Source organism: Triticum aestivum, chromosome 2D, assembly GCF_018294505.1.
Source record: "Triticum aestivum cultivar Chinese Spring chromosome 2D, IWGSC CS RefSeq v2.1, whole genome shotgun sequence".
Taxonomy (NCBI): Eukaryota; Viridiplantae; Streptophyta; class Magnoliopsida; order Poales; family Poaceae; genus Triticum; species Triticum aestivum.
Genome location: NC_057799.1, coordinates 32,527,632 through 32,552,371, shown reverse-complemented (window position 1 = coordinate 32,552,371; position 24,740 = coordinate 32,527,632). Strand labels below are relative to the sequence as shown.

General features: G+C 44.4%; 1 protein-coding gene and 3 pseudogenes across 1 annotated transcript; 2 read left to right on the top strand and 2 right to left on the bottom strand.

The window, feature by feature from the left end:
• The first annotated feature begins 1,834 nt into the window (after positions 1–1,834).
• LOC123048516 (5'-3' exoribonuclease 3-like) lies at positions 1,835–9,033 on the top strand (annotated as a pseudogene).
• A 1,476-nt stretch (positions 9,034–10,509) lies between these two features.
• Positions 10,510–13,127, bottom strand: LOC123048515 (putative F-box/FBD/LRR-repeat protein At5g44950; annotated as a pseudogene).
• Positions 13,128–13,761: 634 nt separating this feature from the next.
• LOC123055582 (atherin-like) lies at positions 13,762–14,710 on the bottom strand (annotated as a pseudogene).
• Positions 14,711–20,753: 6,043 nt separating this feature from the next.
• LOC123048514 (F-box/LRR-repeat protein At1g06630-like) lies at positions 20,754–24,439 on the top strand. The gene is made up of 4 exons (XM_044471601.1): positions 20,754–20,910; positions 20,979–21,790; positions 21,876–22,019; positions 23,589–24,439. The coding sequence occupies exons 1-4, from the start codon at positions 20,754–20,756 to the stop codon at positions 24,111–24,113; spliced, it is 1,638 nt and encodes a 545-aa protein (XP_044327536.1). The 3' UTR covers positions 24,114–24,439.
• The last annotated feature ends 301 nt before the right edge of the window (positions 24,440–24,740 follow it).

The following is a 24,740-nucleotide window of genomic DNA, read 5'->3' as shown; positions in this document are numbered from 1 at the left end:
ATCTAAATTGAATATATCAAACAAAACTGAGAAGTGTTCCCTAAAAAAACTGAGAATTTTTTTTTTCGGTTCAAAAAAAAACTGAGAATTGAATTCGAACTTTCCAACACGATTGTCGATCCAAGAAATGAACTATTCAGGTTCATGGCACAAACGAGAGCATAAACAAAACACACTTTCTTTCTTCTACATGAAATTTAAGAACCCCGTTTCTCAACAAGGAAAAAAATCGAGCACATTTTTTTAAAACAAATCTTACCTTTTCTTGCCCACCGGCATGATGTTTCATTTTAATGTCTGTTTTGACACTTTAGCTGAATATTGCTCCTTGTCCAAAAAAAGGCTGAATATTGCTCCATTTGTTTCCTTTGCTTGAGCGCACTCAACTCTAGGAGCTTTGTGGTATCTTAGGAACCATCGTCACCATCGATCATGATCGTGGTATCCTTGGTGTACCTTCTCATGAACAAGTCGAGAGACGCATCAAAAGGCGTGTAGTGCCACATCCTCTTTAAAAATTCCATTAGAATTTTCGTTAATAATCCAAATCTGCAAATCATGGATGACAGGGCAACACTGGAGCAAATTGGCAATGTCACTAGCTACTTCGTTTTTGCGGCCTGGGTCAAATGGACCTTCAAGCTCCAATCGTCCCAGACTGAGTAAAGGGAACCAAGTACTCATGTTGCACGTCCTCGTCTACCGCAATGTCCTCGATGCTTGCCACCTTCAATTTGAGGATCTTGGCATGTCAAAGGTTGCTGAGAAACACACTATTGACACATATGGTAATGGCAGATCACCAGCTCAGTACACATAGCATGAGGGTGGTGAGGCTTTCGGTTTGTCCTTGACGACTTTCTATCGGGCAAGGAAACACTCCACGTGCACCAACGAGTATACTATGTGTTGGGGAGTATGCCGGCCAGGAGCTCCTTGACTAGCGCTTCGTCATTGGCCTGATCTGTGTGTGTGGAGGCCCTATCTTTGGCATTGATGCCAAGACTTATGACTATACAAAAATGATTTTAATTTCAATAATGTGTGTAAGCTCAAAAAAATGTTCATGCAAATTCGAAAAATGTTTGCAATTTCTTAAAAATATATTCAGAAAATTGAAAAATTGTTTGTAAAGTCGAAAAAATGTTCATGAATTTTAAAGAATGTTTGCACTTTAATAAAACATAAAGTTGAAAGAATTTTTTCAAACATTCGTGAATTTAAAAATATTTTAAAATGTGAATGATATTGAAAATGTTTGCGAAATAAAAAAATTCACAACTTTGAAAAAATATTCATGAATTTTAAAAGTTCTTGATATTTCAAAAAGTATTTATGAATTTGAAATTGTTTACATAATTTCAAAAAAACATTCACAAATTTTCAAAATATCCATGAATTTGAAATGTGTCCTGGATTCGAAAAGATGTTCATCAATCTAAAAAATGTCCTCGAGTGTTAAAAGATGTTTTGAATTCAAAAAAATTTAGGAATTAAATTAACAAATTGCACAAAATGTAACCATTTTTCACAAATTTCAAAAACTGTTGATGAGTATATAAAAAGTGAAAAAAACGAAGAAGGAAAAACAAACAAAAAAAAATGAAAAAAATGAAAAAATGAAAAAAAAACTGGCAAAAGGAAACCCAGAAAAATGCCAGTTCCATGAAGCTGTATGAAACTTTGGATCATCCCAAAACCGATGGGAAAGAGAAAGTAAAAAAAAGAAGCTCTGAAAGGTCCCAAAACCGGTTCCTGGGTTGCGACGGACTCCCTCTCTATTTGATACGGCCGGCCCGGCCCGGCCCGGCCCGCCCCCACCGCCTCAGGAAGTCGCACGAGGTACGAGGTCCAGACCAGACCGCGAAAGAGCGAGCTCGCTCGACCTGCCTCTCGCCGGCGGCGGAGGGAGACAGGATGGGCGTCCCGGCGTTCTACCGGTGGCTGGCGGAGAAGTACCCGATGGTGGTGGTGGACGTGGTGGAGGAGGAGGCCGTCGAGATCGACGGCGTGAAGGCGCCCATCGACACCTCCAAGCCCAACCGGCCAACGGCCTCGAGTTCGACAACCTCTACCTCGACATGAACGGGATTATACACCCCTGCTTCCACCCCGACGACAGGGTACCTACCTACTCCTACTTGATTGGGCTAGCTAGCTGTTCGATTCGCACCTGGGTCTTACTTAATTACTTATAGAATCATATATAGTTTTTTTTTTTGCAATTCAATGCTGTCCCCAAATCATCTTGAGGTTGCAGGAGGATGTTACTATAGTTCAACTACACAAATTTGATGATGCAGTTCCAGGATTCAATCCGGTTCTTCTGTTTTTCATCAAACTATCTACACTGCAAAACTAATTTCTGGACAAGTGCATCTGCCAACAAGATTCAATTTTATTTTAGTTAGTTAGTACACCCTGCAGATTAATTGTGGATTGCACACTGCTACTGTATCAGCAACAGTCCTACCGGAAACATTTTATTTCCCGGTTTACTCACCAACAGTCCTGCAGATTAATTGTGGATCTTAGTTAGTTCCCACATCTGGATGAGAGCTAGCCACACCCGATATTCAACCACTACGTTGACCGTGCTTCTCACTTCTATTGCATTTTCTGCCACAGCCCTCGCCAACGACATTTGCTGAGGTCTTCCAGTGCATGTTCGATTACATAGACAGGCTCTTTGTCATGGTTCGCCCTCGCAAGCTTCTCTACATGGCCATTGGTATGTGTTTCATCTGTTTGTCATATATGGAGGGAATTCTCTCGCTCATTTTTTCTGTTTGGCTTGCTGCATGCTCTAATGTTGCTTGAACTGATTTCGTTCGTATACTGATCAGTGGTAGAAATAATTGGGAGTGCTCAGTATACTTAGACTCTGTTACTATTATTATGCACAACACCTTGCCATAATTAATGCAACTATATATGTGTATACGCTCACATGACAGTCATACTACTATTCCTTTAGAATGAATAGGCATCCTCTTCTCTGAACAATGGCGACATATTCCTTCACTTGTTAAGCTTTCCTTTGAACAACTTACTAGTTACTATTGTATCTATGTACCTACATTAAACAATTTCTTCTCCATTTTGTATTATACTACAATTGCTTACAGATGGTGTGGCTCCTCGTGCTAAGATGAACCAGCAACCCTCTAGACGATTCAGAGCTGCAAAAGATGCTGCTGATGCGGTCAGTATTCTAATGGAATCATCTTCTCATATTCTGTGTACAATTGTACAGCCGTATCTATTGTTATTCCTGGACAGTTGCAACATTATGATTGCACTCACTGGTCAATTGCCTCCTATGTTCAGGCCGAAGAAGAAGAAAAACTGCGTCAAGAGTTTGAGAGGGAAGGAAGAAAGCTTCCTCCAAAGCAGGAATCACAAACCTGTGACTCTAATGTTATTACTCCCGGAACAGAGTTCATGGCTGTTCTATCAGTTGCTTTGCAGTACTACATCCACCTCAGGTTGAATTATGATCTTGGATGGAAAAAAATTAAAGTAAGCATGACTTTTCTTTACTAATTTGGCTTTTAAATACATTTGTTAATATGCTTAATTAGTCATATTTACTTAGGGTTCAGAAACTCTATGGATTGTTATTAGAATTATGTAAAAATAATATGTGTCCTGATTTACAATCTTTTGAAGGTTATTCTTTCTGATGCCAATGTTCCTGGTGAAGGGGAACACAAAATCATGTCCTACATTCGTGGCAATAGGAACCTCTGTAATGAACTTAACGCAAATACCCGACATATTGCCTGTATGGCCTGGTAAGTTCTGTTTTTGTATGCTTAATGTTCTATTTCTTGTTGGCTGTTTTATCTGTATTAGTCTCATATAAATTAATCTCATGAATGCAGGATGCAGATCTAATCATGTTAGCTCTAGCAACACACGAAGTACACTTCTCCATACTGAGAGAGGTTCTCTTCTCAAGATACAGAATTTACACTTTTTGACCATATTATACATGTCACAGCCGCCTTTTTGAATTTTACTGTTGTCTATGTTGCTACTCTACTTTATTTTATTTTAAAGTTTTTTCTTTCTTTTAGAGCACTCTTTTTCCTTGAAGGGGAGCCTTGGCGCAGTGGTAAAGCTGTTGCCTTTGTGACCATGAGGTCACGGGTTCAAGTCCTGGAAACAGCCTCTTACAGAAATGTAGGAAAAGGTTGCGTACTATAGACCCAAAGTGGTCGGACCCTTCCCCGGACCCTGCGCAAGCGGGAGCTACATGCACCGGGCTGCCCTTTTTTTTTTAGAGCACTCTTTTTCCTTGAACATTTTGTTCGATGTTATGCCATGAAATCTTATTTGCATACACTTTGTGTTTGCAGGTGGTGTTTACACCTGGACAGCAGGACAAATGCTTCCTGTGTGGTCAAGTTGGACATCTAGCAGCAAAGTGTGAAGGAAAGGCAAAACGGAAAGCTGGGGAGTTTGATGAGAAGGGTGATGAAATAGTACCGAAGAAACCTTACCAGGTAATAATGATCAATTTCTTTACTTGCAGCTTGTGGTGTGGCGCTATTCAGTGGACTTACCGACGGACTTATTCTCATTTGTACTGCTCCACTTTCATGCTTTCACAGTTCTTGAATATATGGACCCTACGAGAGTACCTAGAATACGAGTTCAGCATGCCAAATCCACCTTTCAAGATTGATCTTGAACACATCATTGATGATTTCATCTTCATGTGCTTTTTTGTTGGCAATGATTTTCTTCCACACATGCCGACACTAGAGATTCGTGAGGTTAGTTTATGTAGTGTTACTTTTTTTTTCTTTCAAAGTTTGAAACATTCCTCTGTTTTAGTTCCTTTCTTAGATTGTTGTCACACTGACACAATGGTTACTCTCATATCTGTCTGCAGGGAGCTATTAATTTGCTAATTGCTGTATACAAGAAGGAATTTCCTAATATGGGTGGCTATTTAACTGACACTTGCACGGTATTGTACATCATCTGACCCATGTGGTTTCTTCGTCAGAAATTTGTTTTATTTGAAATGAACCTCATGGATATTTCATCTGCAATAACACATTTTATCTTCATTGTTGTAGCCGGATCTGAATAGAGTTGAACACTTCATTCAAGCAGTTGGTTCATACGAGGATAAAATATTTCAGAAAAGAGCTCGTTTGCACCAGGTATAAAAATGATGACTATCTTGATTTTGCTTGTCAATCTTGCTTAACTTCAGCTATACCTGGCGTATATTGTGAAGAGCAATATGCCTATATGACATTTCTTAGCTATATGCACTTGATGCTCAGCTGTTACTAGTAGTGTGTGCTTTCACTGACACTTTACGTTTACAACGATGCTGTCCTTTGCAGCGTCAAGCTGAAAGAATAAAACGTGATAAAGCCCAAGCAAAGCGAGGCGATGATCTGGATCCCCATGTCAGTGGTGATCTTATTGTACCTGTTGCGCGGTTCCAAGGGTCTCGCCTTGCCTCTGGGGCTGTGGCTTCACCATATGAACATAATGGACCTCATAAAGATAGCACGGAAAAGGGCGGTCGAGCTCAGAAAGCACGTGTATCATCTTCAGATTCCAGCCTTTCTGCTGCTGTTGTTGAAGCTGAAATTAGCGTCGAGGCACAGGTACTTAATTTGATCTTGTTTGAGAAGGTATTATATTTGTTTTGAAGATATTTTTATGGTTTCATCTGAATCTTGCTGCGTCTCTTACAGGCACATGAAAACAAAGAAGAACTGAAGTCAATGCTTAAAGTCGCACTTCGTGATAAATCAGATCTTTTTAATTCTGAAAATGCAGAGGAGGACAAGGTATGTCTTTGGTCATCTGTGCACAAGTCTTCTTCTGCTGCTGTATCAGTTGGTTGCAGTTGTAAGTTCAAGTTTGTCCTAATATAAGTTCTCACAGACTACTCCCTGCTGTGGGAGCTAGTGCCCCATCCCTTGTCTTTGGAACTTCTAATATGTTGCACACAACACTAAGTTATCAAAGATATTTGGGGCTTTGGGAATTGGAAGTACACCACTAATTTTTTGGATCTTCTGAAACTATTTTTTATATTTTACTCAAGTGATGACATTATTTGTTAATATTCAGATAAAGCTTGGAGAACCAGGATGGAGGGAAAGGTATTATGAAGACAAGTTTGGGGCAAGAACACCTGAGCAAATTGAAGAAATACGTAGAGATGTTGTAAGTATCGTGGAAGTGTCTTTAATATATTGCATTCATGAATAAAAGCAAACTACATTCTTGATTCATTATCGACAACATACCTCGTTGCCATTATTTCTGAATTCATGATAGAAATTTTCACTTGATCATTATTTAAAAAATACATTTTCCCTAATTCTCTATTATCTTCTTATATGATGTGCTCTATGCTCCTTCAGGTTCTCAAATATACTGAAGGTCTGTGTTGGGTAATGCACTACTATTATGAAGGTGTCTGCTCATGGCAATGGTAATTTAGCATGTTTTAATTGGCCAATTATATGCCACACACTTATATTTGTGGCACAATTGCTGATATTTTTAATTAATTCCTCTACTCATCCCACCAATACCTGTTTCATTCTAATTTATTCTCACTATGCGTAGGTTTTACCCTTATCACTATGCCCCTTTTGCTTCGGATTTAAAAGGTTTAGGCCAGCTTAATATATCTTTTGAACTTGGGTCACCATTCAAACCTTTCGATCAGCTTATGGGAGTATTCCCAGCGGCGAGGTGAATATGCTAATATTATTTTTCTTCAATCATTTGTTTCATTACATTTCAGCTCACATGCACTCCCTCTACGGTATCGGCAGTTGATGACTGATCAAAGTTCGTCGATAATTGATTTTTATCCCATTGGTATGCTTATTTTTCAAAGATATAATCACAAATAGTATCAGATTCTCCTAGCTACAACCTTAAGCCAATTCTAATCCGGTTGAACCTTTGTACGTATGCTGCAGATTTTGAAGTAGATATGAATGGAAAGAGATTTTCTTGGCAGGTGCATTTATCTTAGTAAGCATAATCATGTATATCATACTTCTTTCATGTTTAGTTTAACTAAAAAATTTACTTTACAGGGGATAGCCAAACTGCCCTTCATTGATGAAGCTAGGTTGCTGTCTGAGATTGAAAAGGTCGAGCATACTTTGACGGTATGGAACAGTGTCTCGTGTGTTCTTGTTTTTATGGCATACATGTATTAGAAGATCTTGTTTTAACTTCTAAGATTTCCATATTTTCCTCATCTTTTGTGTAGCCTGAAGAAGCAAGACGAAACAGTACAATGTACAACATGCTTTTTGTGAATAGCTTGCACCCAATTGCGCCTTATATCTACTCTCTCGGCAACAAATTCGGACATCTGCCCGATAATGAGCGAAATGAAATTAAAGAGCCACTCGAGCCTTCTGCCAGGTTAGCTAACCCTACTAGGATTCTTGATTCACTGCAGATAGTATTTTCTTGTTTAACTGTAGTAGTTCCACCATATTATAGTATAGGAGTAATAAATAAGCACCTCTTATATGAGCTGCTATAACTACAATATCACTTAATTAGCTGCTCTTGCTTATCTTGTGCAGTGGAGGAATGAGTGGTTACATCTCACTTTGTGGTGGGGATCCAAGTCCGCCTGTCTTCAGATCTCCTGTGGATGGACTGGAGGATATTATGGACAATCAAGTGATGTAAGCTTATTTCCCCCTTGTATTATTGATATGATCTAGTGGCACTTGAATTCAAGATTATGACATTTGCCTTCTCTAGATGCTCAATTTACAAGCTTCCGGATCCTCACAAGCACATAGCGCGTCCACCTGCTGGTGTTATCATGCCCAAGAAGGTACAGAACTGTTGTTTATTTTCATGTAACATCGACATGAGTATTACCATTCCACTCCTAAAGTGTTCACGGTTAACAAGCGTTGTTTAATCTGCTCTGAAGATTGTTGAAGCTGGTGATCTGAAACCACCACCTGTGCTGTGGCATGAAGACAATGGCAGGAGGCCTCATGATGATACCAGGAGGCATTGTGATAACAGCAGCAGGTAGTGTATGAGTTTTGGGCCCTATTTAGTCAATCATTGCTTCCACATTGCAAATCGTAACCAACTTTTGAAATGGTTCAGGCAAAACCCTGCAGGATCAATACAGCAGGGCCGCCAACTAGGGGAGGCTGCACACCGATTAGTTGCAAACAGCTTGAATATTCGCAGCAGCGGGCAATACACCTCGGCTAGGCCATATCAAACTATAATGAGTGGTCTGCATTATCCAAATGGAATGCCACCATGGATGGAGCAGCCTGCCGGACACCCTGGTTGGCATGTTCCTAGTGATAATCTACCCTATGGTCAGGCACCGGCCTATGTGCTGCCATCAGGATCAGGTCACCAGTATACAAGGGATAATCGCGGAAGGCACCAACCATATGCAAGAGACAGCCACAGCGATTCAAGAGGAGCGGGCCGGCATCCATCTCGATACCATCAGAATAGTAGCAGCAACGCATATTCATCATATCATGCTCCTCCGTCATCGGGTTTTGGATGATACGGGCAACCGCCATCGTATGCTGGGAGCTACCAGCCTGCGCCGTATGCAGGAGCCCGACAGTGGCAGCAGCAACAACAACCTCATGGTTCCTGTTCTGGAGGCCGGGCGCTTCCTGCAAGACCTAATTCACAACCGCAGCAGTCGCAGAGCTCCTACGGCAGCTTAGATAGAACTTCAAACAGGAGACCACCAGGCCAGGGTTTTCCTCTTTGGTTCTAGCTAGCCCAGGTTTTGCTGTTTCTACTTACTAGAACTTACTTCGACTTAGATCAGGCATAGGAATAGACACGGCGTTTGCAAAGTCTGGTGATCATCAAGCTTCTTGGTCATGGTATAACAATTACCAAGGGGGGAGTGTTGTATACTACTAGGCAATTATTGCCATTTTTTGAGAAAGAAGAAATTTGGCTCCTTCCAAGAAAGAAATTGATAAGGCGGTTTCCTCATCAAAATCCAATTCGGCTCCTGGCCCAAACAGGTTTTCGATTACATTCCTCAGGAAATTTTGGAACATCCTCAAACCCCTCGTCTACAAAGATGTTATAGGTTTCTGTCTTGGCACGGTCTGACATCGAACGTCTGAATTAATCCCTTATTCCTAAGGTCAAGGCAGCTGATAATATTCGTTTATTTAGACTTATTGTCTTAATTAATATTTTTCTCTAAGTTCCCAGTGAAATGCTTCGCCACTCAGCTTTCCCTAGTGGCCCACCGTGCGATTAGTAATACTCAAACCGCCTTCATTAAAGGTCGCTTTATTTTTGATGGGATCCTAACCCTCCATGAGATTATTCACGATATCCACTCTAGGGGGAGTGAAGCAATCATCCTCAAGCTCAGCTTCACAACTATGCACTCAAATGCACTTTACATTCTGCAATGGGTGGTAGAAAAATATATATAAATAAAAAGCCCAGTAAAGTTAACTTTAAAATTCAGAGAAGTTTCTAAAAGATAATAAAATTGCTATCGACAACCAATGTTAACTAACGCTTTTATGAAACAATTGTACTACAAAACTCAAATTGATGGGCAGTTATCTTGATGCATCTGACTTAGTTATTGATGTTTTATAATATATCATTTTGTTAACATCTTTTGTGAAGTTTCAAATTATTGTCCTTCAGGACATTGATGCGGTCTTCAATATGATGCTTTGAACATTAATTTCTACAAAAGTAAGTTGCTTTGGCAAAAAATTGTTATAAAATATTGAAAGGGCATTTCATGGTATATTCAGTAGTACCAATTTCATGTTCTCATTTTAATATCTTTTTCTGAACTTCCAAAATAACTGAAGTTCTGGGTTTGTCCTTACGTCAAACTTGTTTAAGTTTGACCAATTATTTTGGAACAGAGGAGGAATAGATAAGAAAGATTGATGACCACAGCTGTCCACACGTCATAGAAAAAAAAACAAATCTTATGTTGTCAATTTAAACCTCTTTTTTCAGAACTGATACGACTTTTTACAACCAGAAATGGCTCTCAAACAAACTACATCAGAAACCCAGAAATGGCGGCTTTCAGTTGATCTAAGAGGGGGAATGTCAGATTCCGCTACGGATCAAACAACCAAATCACAGATCACACAGGACAACGATAACGATAAGCTCCCGATATCAAGACCCTTCTATCAATTGGGGAATTTGCTACAGTAGAGTCTACAGATAAGAGCGAGGGTTTAGCTTTTGATACAATGGTTGGCAGTCGCGGGCGGGTGAAGGTAAATAGTGAATCACAACGGAAAAACTAACTATTAGCAGTTAAACGTGCAGTGTCTTCACCCCAGCCGTTGATCAGCATCCGCGTTGTCTCAGCCACCAGATGTCAGTTAACTGTAGCCGAACCGATACGCTACAGTTAACTGAATTTAAGCGACACTTGGGTTCAGAGTTCAGTTTCTGACAGGGAAACCCAGCAACTGCAAGGAATTGAACATGTCGCCACAAATGAAATGGTTCATGGAGCATACATAGATAGACCGGGAAACCGGTAAACACAGGTTACATGCAGGGCAAGCAAAATATCAGCTCATCAAGCGTCAAATTCGACGGACCATCACAAGGGCACTGGGCACGGCTAGCAAGAGACAGACACCATACTTACTTCACAGTTTGCATCAGAAAACAGCCAGCCCACTTCCCAATAGAAACTAAGCTCACCTGACCAACAATTGGGAAAAGGGGTCATGGAAAGAAAAATCTGCCCCATCTTTGAACCTCCAAACTTCACCTCCTGAAGGGCCGGTACTCCCACGGACAACCGTTTGGCAGGATTTACTCGCCTTGTTCCTGTAGCTGTATTTCACTTTGGCGTGCGCCTCCTCCGCCGAGAACGGTGTGAAGCTTGGATTGGCCATGGAAACAGATGCGGTCTTCAGCGCCCGCGCGTTCCGGAAGAAGAACTCCAGGAAGCCAACCTCACCTGGGTCCCCTCTGAACTCACGGATACTCATCATGTTGATGCGCGAGAGAACATTCTCAATGGGACCGGACTCTTCCCAGAACTTGAGGCTCAGGTGGTTACCAGCGGGTTTATCACATTTCTCACTCTGCAAAGAATAGATTAAATAAGTAAGGAGTTGGGAAAGCATTCAAGGAAGGTAGGCTGACGACATGGTGAATAAAGGAAGCCTCAAATTATATGTTGTTGGAGAACAGTAACACAACATAGCCTAGTCGAACAGAAAAGTAACAAAACATAATCTATAACAAATTAGAAAGTGAGGCAGCAGTGTTTCAGTCTACCGTCGAGGCCTTAAACAGGTGAAAGTATGGCAGAAGTATTCTCCAACACAAACTTCCATATGTGAGCCATGATGACCAGTTAATAATCTATCACTTAATCGGAGATAAGTGCCACTTATTGTGGCATCAGTGTAGTAGCACCAATTTGAAATGAGCAGTATAATGTACAGACCTCCCAAGAAACTGAAGACAGCAAATGTGCATTCCAGTAGGTCTGTACCGTATACCACTCGTGCCAAATAAGCATTACATGGTATGAGTAGCACATTTGGTACGAGCAGCAAATGTGTTACTCGTACCACGTAGGTACGAGTGCCAAGACATTTATATGTGTAGTTTAAACAGTTTGAAATAAGCATTGCATGCCATTTGCATCATCCACATTCCACATGCCATCTTGGTGAATAAGTATTTGAAAGAAGTGAAAAATCCATACAAATGCAAGCAGAACATGAATTGGAGATAAATACCAAAATATGTAGTCTCTCCGCGTTAGGAAAGCATCTTGGGCACCATCTTGACCTCATTGCGAACTCCGAAACGGACATTCAAGCTCAAAATCTTGACGCTTCTCACCATGGTGCTCGTGCTTGCTATCCCGGGCTGAGACTCCCTCAATTCAAGAAGGAATATGACACAATTGAGTCATGGGCATAATTGCTAGTAACTGAACAAATGGAGAAACCAGAGATGAGAGATGTACCATGATGATGGTGTCTCGGACCTGCATGACCTGACCTGGATCCAAGTATCCAAACGCGTGCAGCTTGGGGACATCGCCAATCTTGAGTCTGCTGCACAAGCCACCAGCGATATTGCCAGATCCAAAAAGGATGAGCCGCTCGAGGCATGGAGCCTTTACCACGGCGATGTGCTCCATTTTCGAGCAGCTGATCTGCAGGCAGCGTAGGCTCTGGCTGAGGAGGCGGAGGCGCAACCCATTGATGGATCCCAGGATGTTGAGGACCTCCAGGACGGGGCTCCTGACGACGAGGGAGTCAACCACACCGTGCTCCATTTCGACGCTGCAGAGGCCGAGCTCGCGGAGGTGGGGGAAGGAGGCGCCACGCAGGGCAGCCGTGTCCGGCAACTTCCACAGGCCGAGGTAGAGGCGGGTGAGGGCGGTGATGGTGAAGAGCGTGGGCCGGAGGGGCACGTCGCGCGGCCACGGGCGGTTGACGAGGACGAGGTCCTGGACGCCCTTGGCGGCGAGAAGCTGGCCAGCGCGCGAGCTGGTTCCGGTACGCGCTCTGAGTGCAGATTAGGTGGATGCAGCGGAAGGGCCCCGGGTGCGCTTCGAGGATGTCGGAGATGGCGGTCGTGACGGCCGGCGAGTTGGCCGGGGTGGGGCGGAAGCCCTGGCCTTTGGGGAGGAGGAAGGAGTCGATGAGGACGAGGGGCGTGGAGGGCCAGAGCGCGCGCCAGCGGGAGGAGAGCACGGTGGTGCGCGCGGCGTCCTTGACGGGGAGGCGGGCGACGATGTTGCGCAGGGGCTCGTCGGGGAGGCGGCTGATGCGGTCGACGCCGTCGGAGGAGGCGGCGAGGGCGGGGAGCCGCGTGCCGGGGTAGACGGGGAAGCTGGGGAGGGTGGCGTAGATGTACGATAGGACGTTTTCTGCGGCCTGGTCGAGCTTGCGGGGGTCGCGACCCTGGCGCCGCGCATCGGCCGCCGTCGCTGGGTCGACGTTGGCGAATGGCGGCTGCTCCTGCTCGGCCATGGCCGTCGTCGGCGGCGGCGCCGGCGAGGGTTTGTGGATTTGGGGTTTCTGAGTGTCGTGTGTGTGTGTGTGGAGGCGACGCTCTCGGTTCTGTGCTTCGATGTTGGTTGGGCCAAAATTAACGGGCCATGAGTAGGGAACCCACTGGTCAGCCACCTTTCTTTTTTCAATTTTTTTTTTAGCTGTGGTCGGCCACAAAAAAAATTGATCATTTGTAAGAGAAAAGCAATTCTCCATGAGCCGTTGATTTTGCTTGAAGATCCGATGCCATGCATTGATAGTTTGATACTGAGTTGGTTACATCTTTGTCTGACCACACGGAAGCATACTGTTCTGGATATGGTTCATCGTCGCGTGTAATGCACGTTTGGATATGGTTCAAGATGTTTTGTCGGCGGAAGCTTTGGCGCTCAAGCACGGCTTGTTCTTAGCTGAATCCATTGGTTGTAATAGAGTTGTTGTGAGTTCTGATATTAGTGAATTAATAGAAATTATGAAAAACGAGAGGCCCCTATAGGTATTGCTGCAACGATTTATCATGATTGTTTTTCTATGGAGTCAGACTTTGTTAGGGTTAAGTATGAGCATGCGAATAGGGAAACAAATTATGTAGCTCATGAACTAGCCCAGTTAGCTAAATTCCAGACCAGTAGGGTTTGGTTGGATGATCGTCCCCCCTCTATTGTACCTCTCATGGTGAATGATGTAACATTATTATCTATTGAATAAAGAGGTTAAAAAAATACTGTTCTGGCCAGATCCAAAAAGGATGAGCCGCTCGAGCGCGAGGCATGGAGCCTTTACTACGGCGACGTCCTCCATTCTCGAGCAGCTGATCTGCATGCACCGCAGGCTCTGGCTGACGAGGCGGAGGCGCAGCCCCTTGCATCCCAGGATGTTGAGCATCTCCAGCGCGGGGCTCCTGGCGACGAGGGAGTCGACCACGCCCTGCTCCATTTCGAAGGAACCCAGGCCGAGCTCGCGGAGGTGGGGAAAGGAGGCGCTACGCAGGGCGGCCGTGCCCGGCAACTTCCACATGCCGAGGTAGAGGCGGGTGAGGGTGGTGACGGCGAAGAGCGTGGCCAGGAGGGGCACGTCGCGCGGCCACGGGCAGTTTACGAGGGCCAGGTCCTGGACGCCCTTGGCGGCGAGGAGCTGGAGCCAGCGCGCGAGCTCGGCACGGTGCGCGTTCATGTAGCTGCAGACGAGGTGGACGCAGCGGAAGGGCCCCGGGTGCGCGTCGAGGATGCGGGAGACGGCGGCGGTGACGGCCGACGAGCTGGCGGGCTTGGGCGGCCAGCCCCAGGCTTCGGGGTGGAGGTGGGCGTCAGCTAGCACGAGGGGTGTGGAGAGCCAGACCCGGCGCCAGTGGGAGGAGAGGACGGCAGCGCGCGCGCGGCGTCCTTGACGGACGGGAGGCGGGAGACGATCTTGCTCAGGAGCTCGGGCAGGAGGCGGCTGATGCGGTCGACGCCGTCGGGGGAGGCGGAGGAGGCGAGGGCGGCGAGCCGCGTGCCCTCGTAGACGGGGAGGCTGGGGAGGTTGGCGTAGATGTAGCACAGCATGCTCTCCGCAGCTTGGTCCAGCCTGTGCGGGTCGCAGCCCTTGCGCCGTGCATCGGCCGCCGTCGCTCGGTCCATGTTGAAGAACCGTGCCTGCTCGGCCATGGCCGCCGGCGAGGGTTTGCGGATCTGGAGCTTCGGAGTGGCGACTGGCGAGCTGAAAAGGAGTGTGGAAGCAAAAGGAGTGCGGGTGTGAACTTGCTTATATATAGTGCTCGGCTGGGCTGGATGGTGGCCCTAAGGTTTGGTTGTTTGGTTGGGCCGAATTCCGACACAGGGTTGCTAACGGGCCCATGAGCATGGACCCACCAGTCAGCCACTCATTTGGTCTCTTTTGTTAAGCCGTCTTAATCTCTACTCCTATAAAAATCTGAGTTGGTGGTGATGCTGTGTTTGCAATCCCAAATTTGTCCATCAGATCTGAATCCGACGCATGGGAGACAATCCCACCCCACATTTGCACAAACACCCTTCTTCTTTACATCCTGCTGTATCTATCTCCACCACATCCCACCAGAGGCAGATCCTTCCAGAAAAGAGGAGAAACAATGGAACCGAGTTGGTCGTTGGTGGCCGCTGCCTCTGACCCGCCGCCGGCGCCGGCTGCACCGGAGGCCTCGCCTGACTCTCCGCCGCAACAGCCCCACCACTCACTACCACCTCCACCTCCTCTTCCCCTCCTCCCCGTCGTCTCTTCTTCCGCCTACCCCATCTCCTTCTACGCCGATGTCGGCAAGTACGCCGCATGCGTCGTCCACCCCCCAAGTTCGTGACCCCTCTTCCGCCTCCTTCGCTGATGCAGCAGCGCCTTCGCCCACAACCTCGCCTACCCCATCTCCTCTGGGGCGACGTTGACAAGTATGCCCCCGGCGTCGTCCGCCCCCAATTCTGCAACGCCTCTCATGCAGTGGCCTAGCCGCCCACAACCACCACCTCTTCCTCCCTCCTGATGCGCTTCGCGTCCATCCAATTCGAGTACGAGCTACTCCCCGAGGGCCACTACCCCACCTGCAATTGAAACGCCACACACGAGCTCCACACCCGTGTCCTCCTTCAGTGGAATCCGTCTAGGAGATGCCGATCCGGTGTGATGGTTGCCATGGAGGTAATATGCGTTGCAATTGCTTCCCATTCCCAATTCTAATTTCAGTTTTTGCATCACCCAAAGTTCAAATCCACGTGCCCATCTCAAACCATATAGAAACGACTATGTAGCCCAATATAAAGTGGGCAGGGATATGGGACTCACGTTTGCTGAAACTAGACCCCAAGAAGCCACACAATATTCAGAAAGAATGAAGTGTGAGGAGGTATGATTCATTGCCATTCGCTGCTTCGTGAACGACAAAGGTATGGCTATGGACGAATAGTAAAATCTTCTTTATTTCTCGTCAACCCTTGCTTCATCTTTGTTACCCAATCTTTACTTGTGCAATTTCATATATGTAATGGAACTGTCTTCAATTGTATCCATAAGCGATGTCCACTACGACAGTGTTTGGTTCCAATTTATTATCCAGAATCTTCTTGTGGAATGAAATTTTGAGTATTGGAAATGTTTGTGTATGCCTTCCTGAACCGGTATTTTGATACGGCGAATCTAATATAAATAGTCGACAAAGAAGTTCTCAACATGTAGTCCAAGGTGTGAATCAAGTACAATTTGGTGGCTGTAAATATTCAATCTATCTAACTAGGGCGAGTCATCTAAAATTGCTACCCATATATTGTTCTGAAGTTTGTGCAAAGGACTTTCAGAAAAATATAACTTAGATACTTGTTTTATTGCTCATGATATTTTAAAAAATCATATGCTTGTTTTGATTATTTTTTGGTAGTTCTTTTTGTTACTTTCTCTGTTCAAAACTTTTGGATGACACCTATACAAGGCCTCTTTTTCATCGACGCCCCTTCTCTGCTTGGTAGCTCCACATCTAAATTTTTAGGTCACATCCCAACATTTGTTTCCTTGTTGTGTGTTCTCGGCATCTTTTTTTTTTCAAGAAACCCGGTTGTTGTATAATAAAGTTATAAGAGGTCCAGTACTAATTTTTTGTATGTGTATGTACATGTGCACTCGCCCCATCTATATACGCATGATTTCAAAGCATGTTTTACTGTACATTTTCTTTCTTTGCTTGGTACAAAATGTGTTGCAAGTATTGTTCCCTGTTCTTTTGCTTTGTTTAAATATACTACAGACCCTCTACAGGCTCATTTTTTCCCCTTTGTCTGAATATAACCCAGATAGTTATGTATGCAGTAGTGATTATCTGATGTTCTTTTAGGTGAACAGATAGGCAAAATATAATGATAAATGGCACATATTTACATACCTTAGGCATCTATGAGGCCATGGAATAATTTGTCAAGCATAGTATGCCCTTTGCTCAAAACATATGTGCCATTTATCATTATATTTTGCCCATTGGTGGAATGTTGCATTGTATAATGCTCTCATCCATGGAGAGATTACATATGCACGAAATGGGTGGCATATCAGGGTATGGCTAACAGGTTAAGCCCAGGGCTGAAGGATGAAGTCAATAGTTGTCGCAAGTTTCCACGTGTGCGTGGACGGATTCTATTTGATGCATGTTATATATCCCCTCAATATAGGATAGAGCAAGCAATGTGAAAGGTGAGTAGGGAGAACAAGAATTCTTTCTACAAGGCAAAAATGGAGAAGAACATGTTTGGCTTAGTAGGCAAAAATGGCTCTACCATTTGTTTGGTTGTGTTTGAGATGTACCTATCGACAATGTAACATCTTACCTATCGACAATGTAACATCACTTCAGTCAATGTCTTGGTATATTTTTTGTTTTCTGTAGCAAGGTACATATCCTTATTATCTCTCGGTATATTTTCTTTTTATTGTCCATGGCAATACGGGTTTCTGACTATGAAATAAATTCACTTAATCTTGTGTTTGAGATGTACCTATCGACAATGTAACATCTTACTAGTTACTGTAAACTCCTTGTTTTGCCCGTTTGGGATCTTGTGCTTCAAATGTTCTGCTTCAAACATTAACTTGTTTCTTTTTTTTAGGCGGGAAGAGGAAACTAAAGGCATGTTCTGAAACACCCCAGCTCCCAATTTAAAAAACCGGACCGGGAAGAACCGAGACAAGCAATGCCAACAGTTTTATAAGCTAATCAGACCGTTTTGCAAAACGGACCGGACATAACCGATTGAACCGGCCGTTTTTTGCTTGAACCGGAAGAAAAACTAAAACTGGTAGTTCGCGCTAGAATCATTACGAATGACGAAGAATAATTGTGTCCCCTGGGGGTCAAACAACCAAATTGCCCATCCAACTAAGTTGTCAAAGGATAGAAACTTAATAATATATGTGACATACTTTTACATATTTTCATGGCTTGCAAAACCATAAAATTAACCCGTGAACCGGCGGTCCGACTAGTAAAAAACTGAACCGGTGGTGTCACGGGTTCAATCACCGGTCCGGTTTTTAAAACTAAGCTCTGTGACGCTAAGTATTGCTCTTGATCGAGGGGAAGGGGGGCGATGCATATGGGCGGAGGCCAACATTCTCGGGGCGAGGAGTGGGCGGCGGCGGCGGCGCGAGAACTTCAAATGGAGCATTAAAAGGTTTAATACGAGAGCTTTAGAAACTTGTATGCTGATTTTATCAATAAATGTATGAAATCAATGCTCATAAATTTGAAATGTAAAAAAAAACATATTCTTAGGACACGGATTTGGTGAACATGGTTCCATGCGCAACCCTTGTGAATAGTAAATTCAAAAAAAAATACTAGAAATAAAATAAAAAATCTTAATATTTTTTTTAATATACATAGTCATCAAAATCGAAACTTGTACGCTGATTTACTCGCATATGAAGTTTCATGGTAATCGGGGCAAAAATGACAAAATCGAAACTATATTAGAAAACACTGTTTGATGAATAGTATGATCCCAATTGTATTTTCTTCACTAAGAATACCATGAGTGTCAGTACATCACGAAACTTCACACGTGGGTAGAATGGTCGACTAAGTTTCATACTCCGAAATTTCAGATTTGTTTAATTTTTTCCTAGTATTTTTTCAAATTTACTATTCACATGGGTGCGCGTGGAACCATCACTAGTAGAAAAAGGGCCTTTAGTCCCGGTTCATAAGGGCCTTTAGTTCCGGTTCTGGAAACCGGGACTAAAGGGTCGTTACTAAAGCCTCCCCCTTTAGTTCTGGTTCTTACACGAACCGGGACTAAAGGCCCTCCACGTGGCCTCTGCCTGGAGGTCCACCTTTAGTCCCGGTTGGTAGCACGAACCGGTACTAAAATAAATTTTTATGATTTTTTTTGAATTTTTTTTGAAAAGTTTTTTTTATTTTTTATTTTCAAATTTCTGAATTATTTTAACCTCTAATCTCTAATCACCCCTCATCACTACTCAATTTAACCTCTAATCTCTAATCACCCCTCATCATTCCAAATCATCTAACTTCTCGGACGGTCACCCATCCTCTCACTACTCCAGCCTGAGCACGCTTAACTTCTGGGTTGTATTCTCCCTCGTTTCCAAGTGTGCACTTGTTGTTTTCCTGACAATAGTAAGATGTCAATCCTATTAACCCTCAGGAATTTAGCTTGAGCATGAAGTCACACATTTCTCTGTTTGAGTTTGAAACCATTGTTCTAAAAAACAATAATTATTTAGTAACACTAATATTTTTTGAATAACTAGTTTGACCATAGTTTGACCACAGTTTGATCAGATTTGACCAAAATTCAAAAAAACTGAAATAATTATTTCGTAACGCTAATATTTCTTGAATAATTAGTTTGACCATTGTTTGACCACAGTTTGACCACAATTTGACCAAAATTCAAAAAAACTGAAATAATTATTTAGTAACACTAATATTCTTGAATAATTATTTAGTAACACTAATACTTCTTGAATAAGTAGTTTGACCATAGTTTGACCAGATTTAACAAAAATTCAAAAAAAAACTAAAATGTGAGCATAACTTTTTTTCCTTTTAGAATTTGAGGATTCTAAAAATTTGCAAACAGGCCGTAGGTGGTCAAAATCGGATGCGGATTTTCGTGCTGAACATTTTGATATATTATACGTTTTTTTCTGACATCTTATGCAAAAGTTATAGCCGTTTTACATTTTCCCTACACTTTTTGCAAAACATGTCCAAATTTAAGTTTTTAAATTTTCCTAACTAGTACATGTAGTAACATAACTACATCTGGAAGGATTTCAATTTTTGAAGTTTTTATCATTTTCTTTTGCTTTTTACAAAACTGAAAAGGCGATCCACAGGGGGGGTAGAGTTTGAAAATGGGACCTTTAGTACCGGTTCGTGCCATGAACCGGTACTAATGGGCATCGCACCCTTTAGTCCCGGTTCGTGGCACCAACCGGGACTAAAGGTCCCATTTGAACCGGGACTAATGCCTGTATTAGTCCCGGTTTGTAATGCAACCGGGATTAATGCTCTTTTCTGGCCGAACCAAAGCCCTGTTTTCTATTAGTGCATGTTCATACGGGACGTGGAGGTGTGTCTCTGGCTGATCTCACAGGGTTTGATCGGTGGTCGTTTTTGGTGGATTTACTCGGATCCGGTCTTCGTTTGTCTACGTTCATGTGTCTTCAGGTCGGATCCTTTTCATCGGCACCGGTTGCTGCACTGGTGTGTTGGGTTTAGCATGATGACTTCTCGACTGTCTTCCACAAGAAGTTTTGCCCTGCTCTGGCGAGGGAGGGAGGGATGATGACGACACGTCCTAGTTTCCAGTGTTTATAGTCGTCGCTAGGTAGTCTACGGATCTGAATGTAAATTTTATAATTTATGGTGTTCGTTTTACTGCTATGATTGAAGATGAATAGACTTGAAATTTTCTCAATTTTTTTTAGAAAGAAATGATCTGGTGGAGGAGTTTTTTTTTGAGAACTTGGAGCAATGATTAACTAATTATGGAGAGTTAAAAAAGAAACAAATTAGTTTTTTTAGACAAAAAACAAATTAGTAGCAGTCACAAACTCGTGGGCGCTGAATTTGGCCCAACTAAGCTTACGAGCCTCCAGAGAGTCACGGACCAGTCTCCCATTTCACTCACAGCTCGCTGGGAAAGCCCCAAACCCTCGCCGCCGACCACCATGGCCGGCCGTACGCCGTTCACCAACTTGGACCCGGCGACGGCGGCCGACCTGCGGCACCTGGGCTTCGACCCCCACGAGCTGGACCGCGCCACGGAGCAGCTGCTCACCTACATCTGCACCGAGCTCCTCCCCATCGCCCCGCCCGTCTCCGACGCCCCCCGCGCCGCATCTTCTCCCGCCTCCTCATCACGGAGGCCGCGCACGACCCCGCCATCCCCACCAGCGTCGACCGCATCGGCGTCCTCCCCGACGCCCTCCTCCGCAGAATCGTCTCCCGCCTCCCCATCGCGGACGCCGCGCGCACCGCCGTCCTCGCCTCCCGCTGGCGCCGGCTCTGGCTGTCGACCGAGCCCGTCCTCATCGACGCATTCCTCCGGCCCGACGACCACGCCAACTCGCCGGCCATCGCCGCCGCCGTCTCCGGCATCCTCGAAGCGCACCCCGGGCCCTTCCGCCGCGTGCACCTCACCCGCTGCCGCATGGGCGCGCACCAGGCCCAGCTCGCGCGCTGGCTCCAGCTCCTCGCCGCCAAGGGCGTCCGCGAGCTCGTCCTCGTCAACCGCCCGTGGCCGTGCGATGTGCCCCTCCCTGACACGCTCTTCACCATCAGCTCCCTCGTCCGCCTCTACATCGGCCTCTGGAAGCTCCCGGACACGGCCGGCCTGCGTGGCGCCTCCTTCCCCAACCTCCGCGAGCTCGGCATCTGCACCGTCGTGATGGAGCAGGGGGACGTCGAAACCATCGTAGCCAGCAGCCCCGTCCTGGAGGTCCTGAGCATCCAGGGAAGCCACAAGGGGCTGCGCCTCCGCCTCGTCAGCCAGAGCCTTCGGTGCGTGCAAATCTGCAGCTCTGTTGTGGAAAATGTCACGGTGGTGAAGGCTCCATGCCTCGAGCGGCTCATCCTGCAGGGAGGTCGGCATGCTGCTAGTGGCATGTGTACCATGGTCAGCATTCTTGATGCCCCCAAGCTACATTTCTTTGGATTCTTGGGGCCAGGCAATCATGTCCTGGGGATCGGAGGCACCGTCATAATGGTGAGTATCCATTTGTGCAGTTGTCACTGTGGGAGCTCCATGAGTTAAATGTGCCATCTTTGTTCTTAAATTGGGTGAATTTCAGGCTGGGATAAAGGAGAGTGCGGCCACCATTGTCGCAAGCGTTAAGATCCTGAGCTTAAATGTGCGTTTTGGACTCCCCAATGAGGCAAGGATGGTGCCCATGTTCCTTAAATGCTTTCCCAATGTCGTGCGACTACATATCATGGTAATTTCCACCAATTCAAGTTTTAGTTTTACGTGTTATTACTTGTAAATGGTGTGTGTTCTGATTGAATGCATAGGTCTTTCAAGTCATTTATGCATCACAGCTCTTTATGGTGAATGCTGATGATTATGCAATTTTACCACATGTTAAGGTGCCATTCATTGTCAGCGATTATGTCTTCTTTATACGTTGACTATATAATTCTGGGGATTGCATGCTCATCTTCTTATGCTATTTTACCAGTTTTTGTTTCTATTGCTTTGCTTCTTGAATTCTGGCATGTCCAGATCTTTTTCTGGAACTCAGCATCTAAATGTTCGTTTGCTTATTTCACACTGATGCATTTGAGCTGTTGCAAGCTAGTAGCAACATGGCAATCCTGCTAAGCTTATTTCACACTGATGACAGATACATATGGTAATCTTGCACATTGCTGTCTACAGTTTCTTAGTGGTCTGTATGATATAACACAATACCAAAGTTTTAAATCACTGGCAATTCCATTTCGTGGCAGCTTGTCCGAAACGCTACGCAATAGTGGCCGCTAAGCCATTTAGCGGCAGCTAGTACATGGATATTTTCAGCAGGAAAACAGGGTATTTTCAGCAGGAAAACAGAGGATTGCAGTATATACTTAGACATAAACTGAAACAAGCATCACCAACTACAACTTACAAACAAGCATCACTAGTTCACAAACATGGGAACCAAGAGCCTGCCATGTTCTGGTTCCAAATGAAAACTTAAACGTGATCACGGGCCTCGCGGCAGATCAGGTAATTTTGGCCATAGCATCGCGGGAAGCATCCCAGGCAGCGATTGCGCCGCAATAGCTGCACTTTCGCGGGTGATTTTAATCTGTGCATAATACTAGTTGCATCAGTTCAGGAATGTATATCCGATTTTTTAATATTGAAAGTTTGCAGCCTCATTTCTTTCTTCTTTTATGCATGGACGATAATCATGAGAGGCCGAATAACGCACGCACCATCTTAGTTTTTGTATTTTTTTTATCTCGGCACTGCTAGCTGCTACTTGGTTGTTGGCACTTTCTGCTGGTTTCATCATGCACATGAAAGCATTTAGTTATGTATGTGACATACTGTTTTTAGAGTTGAGCATTCTCATGTAATTTATGAACCTGAGCTGCCAAAAGTAAATCTCCCTTGTTCACGAAAAGACGCACTTTCGTAATACTGTTACCTTATAATTATAATTTCTTCTTCTTCTGAAACAGCTAATAGCAACTGTGGACCAATGTATCTGAGGAGCTAATTCATGTTTTACTTACATTCCTACCAATTTCCTCTAGATATTACATGTAATAATTGTTCTTTCATGCAGCAGATTTTATCACTTGTAGATTATTTGTTCTGATTGATTTGCACAGACCTGTCAAGTGAATTACCATCAGAGCTATTTACTGTCTATGTTTTCTTCTGCTGTGAAAAGTGAATCCCGTATGTAGTTATTCAAGCAACACATGTTAAGGCTTTCTTAATTCACCAAATGTGTGCACCTCCCTCAGTTTCTCTCCAATTATTAACTGATTTGATCTCTTTTTTCCAGTCCAGAAAATGTAATGGGTCTACTGGTAAGCCCAGCCTCAATTTCCAGGAGGGTCCCACTGAAAGTGCTATGTTGCACATCAAAGAGATGTATTTTCGTGAGTTCCGAGGGGAGCAAGGCGAGGTTGCCTTCCTCAAGTCGATCTTCCCAAAGGTGCTGGAGACCGCGGTGATTATAATGGCAAATCCAAGCTTCACGCCATTTTCAGTAGCCGTGGCGTTCTCCAAACTGAAGGAGGCTTCTGAGGTCATAAGGTGCTGCCAAGTGCTGCTTCTTAAGAGTACAGGGCCCGAAGGAGGCAAAGCATGGAGCTTTAAAGAAGGAAGTGATTTTTCATGCGAGGACCCTTTCTCAACAGTGGAGAGCAGCTTGTTCACTCCGGAGCAGTCGAAGTTTATTGGATTTGATGAAGTAGGAAACAGGCATGACGCCTGCTGCACAATGCCTGTGAGGAGTGGAAGATCTTTGGATGTGCTGAACTATGAACTGGGCATGGTATCTGCTTCTTTTGGTAGCCGCCCCTGACTTTGGTGGCCTTACATCGCAAACTTTGCGTCGATTTGTGGCCTGATTGATACTGGAATTGGTATTTTGCTTGCTGTCTAATCTGTGCCATCAGTTTCCCTAAGTTCCCTCCTTCAAATGTGTGTTCCACCTGGCAGCATGTTCCAGGACATGCAGATTTGCATCTTCTCACCCCGGTTGAGTTGACAATCAGTTCAAAGATATATGCATGTATGATCATAGAGTGCTCCGATGAATCACAAGTAGAATTAGAGCCTTGCCATTCCTTTCAGGCCTTCCACATATCTGAAAGGGCTTTTGCTGCTTTGCATGTTACTGTGAATCACAAGTAGAATTTTACCTATGGGTCGCATATTCACATGCCTGTCCCTTTTATCTTGTAGCGTTATGTTAGAATAAGATATTCTTCGTTTGCACGAGAGGTTTTGCATGTAATTGTGTGCTTATCTCCTAGTACTAGATCCTATGGTCGTGTGCTTACCTCTTACAAATACAGCTGGTAAGAGCGCCGGGCGCCTCAAACCGGCCTCATACGCCCGGGCGGGCCGCCCGGACACTTTTTTTGACTCAGACAACCCCCTCAAACGCCCGGACTGACTGACACCCCTTATATATCCGGCCCAAATA